Source organism: Alligator sinensis, unplaced genomic scaffold (genome assembly GCF_000455745.1).
Source record: "Alligator sinensis unplaced genomic scaffold, ASM45574v1 scaffold420_1, whole genome shotgun sequence".
Lineage (NCBI taxonomy): Eukaryota > Metazoa > Chordata > Crocodylia > Alligatoridae > Alligator > Alligator sinensis.
In genome coordinates this window covers 1,332,640-1,338,665 of record NW_005842298.1, presented here as the reverse complement: position 1 = coordinate 1,338,665, position 6,026 = coordinate 1,332,640, and the positions used below count along the sequence as shown (strand labels likewise).

The 6,026-nt window shown below is 45.8% G+C and overlaps 1 protein-coding gene across 1 annotated transcript in view; it reads right to left on the bottom strand.

Annotated features, from left to right (window-relative positions):
• The window catches only part of DNAH5 (dynein axonemal heavy chain 5), a 291,360-nt gene that overhangs the window by 116,930 nt on the left and 168,404 nt on the right, over window positions 1–6,026 (bottom strand). Inside the window, exons 44-45 of the mRNA XM_025209635.1 lie at window positions 5,131–5,307; window positions 2,827–3,031 (exon numbers count right to left, since the gene is read on the bottom strand). Of these exons, the coding sequence (XP_025065420.1) occupies window positions 2,827–3,031; window positions 5,131–5,307 (382 nt within the window). The remainder of the gene's footprint in view (window positions 1–2,826; window positions 3,032–5,130; window positions 5,308–6,026) is intronic.

The following is a 6,026-nucleotide window of genomic DNA, read 5'->3' as shown; positions in this document are numbered from 1 at the left end:
CAAAATGGCTGCCCTCGTCAGGCACCTGGAGGCTGCCAGCTCCAGGCCCTTAAAGTGGCAGAGACACCCTGTGCTCTGCCACACACCTCCCCTCCTTAAATCATCACCACCCCCTCGCTGGGGCCGCCCCCTCACACAGGGGCTCCTCATCGCTGCCCCCTCACACTGGGGCTCCCCATGTTCTCGAGCCTCCGGTCTTTTAGACCCCATGCACTGCTATCCTCTCAACTGGGCTTACCGTCCTGCTATCCCCTTTTCCCGAAGCTATCTTCCCCTCTCAGGTGTGGTTCCCCTGGAACCTTCGGCGTCTTGCCCTGGCCCACCTCAAGGCCAGTCGGGACCCCAGGCCCCCGGCTCTTGGGCGTCCCTCGCGGTGGGCCCCTGGCCCTTTTGACCTCGTGGTCCTGGCCCCAGCATAGGCCAGTCGAGGGTACTCTCCCCTTCGGGCTGACTACCGCAGGACCCTGCCCCCTCAAGGCCTATTGTTGTGCTGGCCTTCTACCCGGCTCGATGTACGGCCCCTCTCGGGCTCCTTGTTGCTGGCCCCCTAAACACTAGGGCCTCTCACACTACCGCCCCCTCACACCGGGGCTACGCAACCCACTGGTTGCAAGTGGCAGGCACACACAGTGCACTGCCACACAAATATATCATCACCTACAGGGCCTCAGAAGTAAATCCTATCTCCTAAAGCAGCGTTTCTCAACCTGTGGGTTGTGCCCCAAGAGTGGGTCACAGGGAGATCTGAGGGAAACACTGCAAGACTGTATGAAGCCAGCGCACAGCTGGGCAGGGGTGGGCAAACACACAGCAGGGCAGCATAAAGCAGAGAGAGGGGGCCAGATACAGCAGCTGGAGGGGAAGGGGCGGGGGGGGAAAACTGACTGTGACTGAGTCTGCGCAAAACAGCACCATTCCGCTTCAACTTCCATTTTGATGGAACAGTGTTTCGTTTCAAAAGCACTGTTCTGTTTCGTTTTGTCTGAACTGTTTCAATGTTTCGCCTATAGGTTATAATGGGGAAGCACGAAACTGCCTATAACTATCATTTCTTGCCTGCTTTGGATGAAACCTGCAGGGACAGTAGCCCTTTCTGTGGGCATAAAGTCTGCCAAGTTTCAAGGAGATAGGTGTGGAGATTTCTGGGAAACTGCACCTCAAGTTGTTGACAAGCAAAACTGTCACTTGTCGGCAGCAGCAGCCTCCTGTCATCTGGCAGGCAGATCTAGGGGCCTGCACCCTCCAGAGGGCTGTAGGCCTGTGCCATACTCCTCCCAGGCATGTGGGCCCCTGATCTGCCTGCCGGTTGACAGGAGGCTGCTGCTGATGGCCAGGACCAGCGCTGGGTGCAGCCTGTACCCAGCACCGAGAAGACTGGTACTGCCACTGGCCCCAGCCAGCAGCAGTAGCCTCCTGTGATCTGGCAGGCAGATTGGAGGCCCACCTGCACCGCCAGGAGGGCTGCGGGGATGTGCCGGACTCCTTCCAGGGGTGCAGGTCCATGATCTGCCTGCCGCTTGACAAGAGGCTGCTGCTGCTGCTGGCTGGGACTGGCACAGGGCGCAGCCTACACCCAGCATTGCTAAGATTGGTGTTGCCGCTGGCCCCAGCTGGTAGCAACAGCATGCTGTCATCCAGCACAGAGATCCATAGGCCCGCAACCCCGGGAGAGCTGGGGTCTGTGCCAGAATCCTCCCAGGGGGCACAGCTCCCAGATCTGCGCTGGATAACGAGAGGCTACTGCTGCCAGCTAGGACTGGAGCTGAAGCCAAGTAAGCCCAACTTCAAAATCCAAAGCATTTTGAAACTTTTGAAATGTTTCATTTCAAAGCTGTTTTGAAGGCTTTTGTTTTGTTTTCATCTTGCTGTTTCAAGCTCAAAAAGCATCAAAACAGATTTGAAATGAAATACCCAATAAAATTTCGCACAGCCCTAATGCCAATGGCTTCTAGCGTGAAAACTTTTGAAAACTACTGCCCTAGAGCTCTACTCCTCTCAAAACCCCTGGGAAAGAATTTTCTCTATTTGAAAGACACTTAATATTACGGTGACAGCCAAAGCAATCATCCAGCTTGCTGACAAATATTCTTTAGACAGTACACAGACACAGTACCTGATGCCTTGCACCAGTGGCACCCGACCTTTTTCCCAGTAAGCCAGATTGGCAGTGGCTAGTCCACCCACAGGTTGGATCCAGATATCGCTTGATCTGGCACTGGCACAGTGGGAACCATCTGGCTGTGCAGAGGCCAGGGGGGTTGAAGGCAGGCTGGCCCAGCCCTAACAGGAAGGAAGGGAGCATGGCCCAGCCTTGAGAGGGAGGGGAGCATGGCCAGGCCCCAACTTGGCCCTGCAGAAGGGAAGGGGGTTTGGCCCAGCCCCAATCTAGAACCAGAGTGGTGGCATGGCCTGGCCTTATAGGGGAAGAGGGAGTAGCTTGGCTCTGACCACATATGGAATGCAGTTTGGGGATTTGGCAAGGGAGAGGGTGGACTAATAGCCAATATTAGTACAGTCATTAGCTGTACTAATAGCCACCACTCCCCCACTGCCAAATTTCCAGACCCATGGGGAGCCCTGGAGGCCAGATGCAATGGACCTGGAGGACAGATGTTGAGCACCCCTGCCTTACACAGATTGCCTTGTTTGACTCTCTGACAATACAAGAATGCTTTATTATTTAAAGCAACTGAGTTTTGTTTGTTGAACAAAAGTTAGCAAGGGACCCAGGAACAAGCATTTCATGTAAAGAACCTTATGATGTACACCCTTTCAAGGTTGTCTCTCTTTAAAATGTTACTTGAAATTTGCTAACAGGTTACTAACCATCAGGAGTCACATAGTAATCAAACATGGTATCTTCACTGCCTTCCAGGATATGAGGGAGATCAAGTTGTATTGTGCTGTGATTCCGAAGCCAGAGCTCCATCTTGCATCTATCTTCCAATTCCAGTAATGCTCCAACACTCCACATGAGGGAAAAGATGTACAGCCTTTCCAAGTGCTTTGAAGTAATCTCCCCTCCTTGCTCCTGAATGATGGGCATTTTGGGTTTTAATGGCTTAATAGTCTCCCATGAAAAAAGGACACCTAACTCTGAGAATCTGATCATTATGTCAGATTGCAAATCATTAGCTTTGGATTTACTGAAATTTCTATACTAGGGTCACTTCATAAATAATGAGTTATACTATAGTTCATTTTCTACACTTTAGAGAAGTATATACTAAGAAAGAAAGATATAACAAAATGCTCACCCAGTTCTCCACAGAAACCTGAAGAAAAAATGTGAATAGCCTCATTCTACAAGTCTGCAAACACATTTTGTTGTATAGGCAATTACAGTATGCCAACTCTACCATCAAGTTACCGATTTGTTCCTAAAGGATTAGGACCAGACAAAGTTTCTTAGTGTGGGGGTCCATCATTCTATTTTAGGTCTTTGGCCTACTCCTCTTAAGAACTCTCTCTGTAGATCTACATCCCCAGCTTGCCTGAACTTTAGATGAATTGTGTAGGTGATCACTTCATAACAGTGCTCTAAGCTCTACCCTAGCTGCTTTTTGCTTTTAGTCCAGATAAAAAAAAAAATTTAAAAAGTTAAGTATTGACCAACAAAACAGATTGCTCTGGAAATTGTCAGCCTGCCCTGTCACACATTTCCCCGTGACATGCTGCCAAAAATATGATCAGAAGTGTCCATCAAGCAGGATCCTGCTTTAAAAACCAAAGGTGGTTTCTTGCACAGCCATTGTATTTGGGCCATTTTTGCCTCTAGAATGCATGCACTCCTCCCACAATCTCCAAACTAGTCTGAAATTAGGCTATTTTATGAGGTACTGATAGAAGGATAGAGAGAGATAGGCAAGGACACTTTTTACTATCCATGGGATGGAGGTTACGAACATTTTCACGTTTTGCAAATACCAAGACCTGACAATGTTGCTTCAGGAAAAAAAGGAAGAGTAATTGATTGCCATCCCTGCACTCAGTGAACTAGGTTCAAGTCCTTGCTATGCCATTTAGGCAAATTCTGTGTGGATGTCCCAATGACCAGGGTGGAAAGTGTAGTAGGTGCCCCACACTTTCTTGCTGAAGAGTTTCTAGTCAATAGAATTTAGAGAAGCAGAATATGGGTCAAGTTGCATCTCCAACTGTCAAATTAAGCACTCTAACTCATGCTTCAGTTTCATTTAATGACCTGGTTAATATTTATGCAGTACCAAGTAAAATCTCCAAAGAGATTGGGAGACTGTCAAGAAACTCAAGCAGGTGCTACAGACAATCTTTCAGCTCACTGAATTGACTTGGACAAGAGATTCCTCTGAGGTTCCTGTATCTCAGTTGGGTTCTCCAATCAACAAACTAAAAATCTCATTTGAGTGTTTGCTCACTGTCTCCCCAGTTGTCAGTGAAACTTTCTGGACCTAAAAAACTCTCATGGAAAGTTGTCAAAATCTATAGACCGCCTCAAAATTTTCAGTCCGACCTACCAAATATTTTTCTGTTTCAAAAAGCCTCTATGAAATTTCCCCAATCATATCTACAACAAGAAGTATTTTGAGTGGAATTTCCCCTTGGTAAAGTGGAATAAGGAGAGGCTTTTAACTTAAACAGCCTTGAAGCAAGATTTTTTTTCCTGGTGTTATGTTATTGCATTTTTCAATACTTAAGAGAACTGACCTTTAGAAGGCTTTAGAATAGATCAATGGGAAGTCAATTTCAGTGGGTCACTCAATAGAATTTAAAAAAAAAAAAAATCCAGATATTAGCTTTTTGTCACCACATTCAACAAACTGGTCTGTAGCCAAACAAGTTGTAAACAAAAGGTCTCTGGTCCATTATTATTTCTGTATGCCACTCAGTGACTGAGTTCAGGGAAATTGTCTGATGCTGCCTGACAGTTCTTAATATTGTCAAATCTAAAAAGGTATAAGAAGAGCACTACAAAAATTAAATGAAATAGAAGCAATTTATCCTAACTGCCATTTTCCAAGAGCAAAAAACTAAGTTACTCATCTTCATGATAATTTCAGTTCTTAGGGCTTCCAAGATGCTTCTTTCTCCTCTACATAGACATAAAATACAAAATGACATTACCTAAAATGTCAATAAAGATATTTTATTTACCTTCAGGGGAATAAGCCCCTTCAGCATACTAATACTCTGCATGATCACAAAGGCCTCCAGCATCTCTATTTTGTATTCCAAGGCCTGGATACTGAAGTGATACAGGTCTGGGAAAGATGAAGTGTACAGCCGGCGTAGAATTTCAGCTTCTTGCAGGGAACGTTTTTTCAGAAAGCCCTGTTATAATCCAGAGTAAGAAAACATGCATATCCAAGCCTCAAATTGATTGAACTTATGGGTTCACAGTGCAAACAGCAGACCCACGGCACATGGCTACTGAAAACCACAATGACCTCAACAATACAGAAAATCAGCAGTCACTGCACAGGAGTCAAAACTGCCCACTTTCAGTCTTTATCAGCTATGTCTGGCACTCTTCAGTTCTTTCATGTGACAATAAATGGTTTGAAGGGCTCATTAAGATGCAAGATGATCACTAGTGATGACATCTACCAATACTTACTGCCATAACCCAGTGCAGCATTTGAAAACATCTTTATTTTGGATTTCAGCAGGTCTAATCAACATAGTGATCTACCCATCTTAGTTTCCCAAACTTTTATTTTTACATATGTATATATTATGCATGGGTTTATTTTTACTGTGTTGCAAGTCAACATGTAAGTTCCATTGATTCCTAAGTATCTACTGCCTGTCAACCTGCCTGAAGTCAAGAAACTGTGTACCCACTTCTTGCATGATTCTACATCAGGTCAGAACTAGTAATATTTCCCATTATTCCTACTGCTTACTATTTATACAACTGTTTTATGGCAACCTACTCTTTTAGCAATGTTTTGTCTTCACATTTGCTATACTTTCAAAGGAATCTTTTCAGATTTGTTCTTTTTCCTCACAGATTCTGCTGAGTTTCTATGGCCATGTACTGCTACATC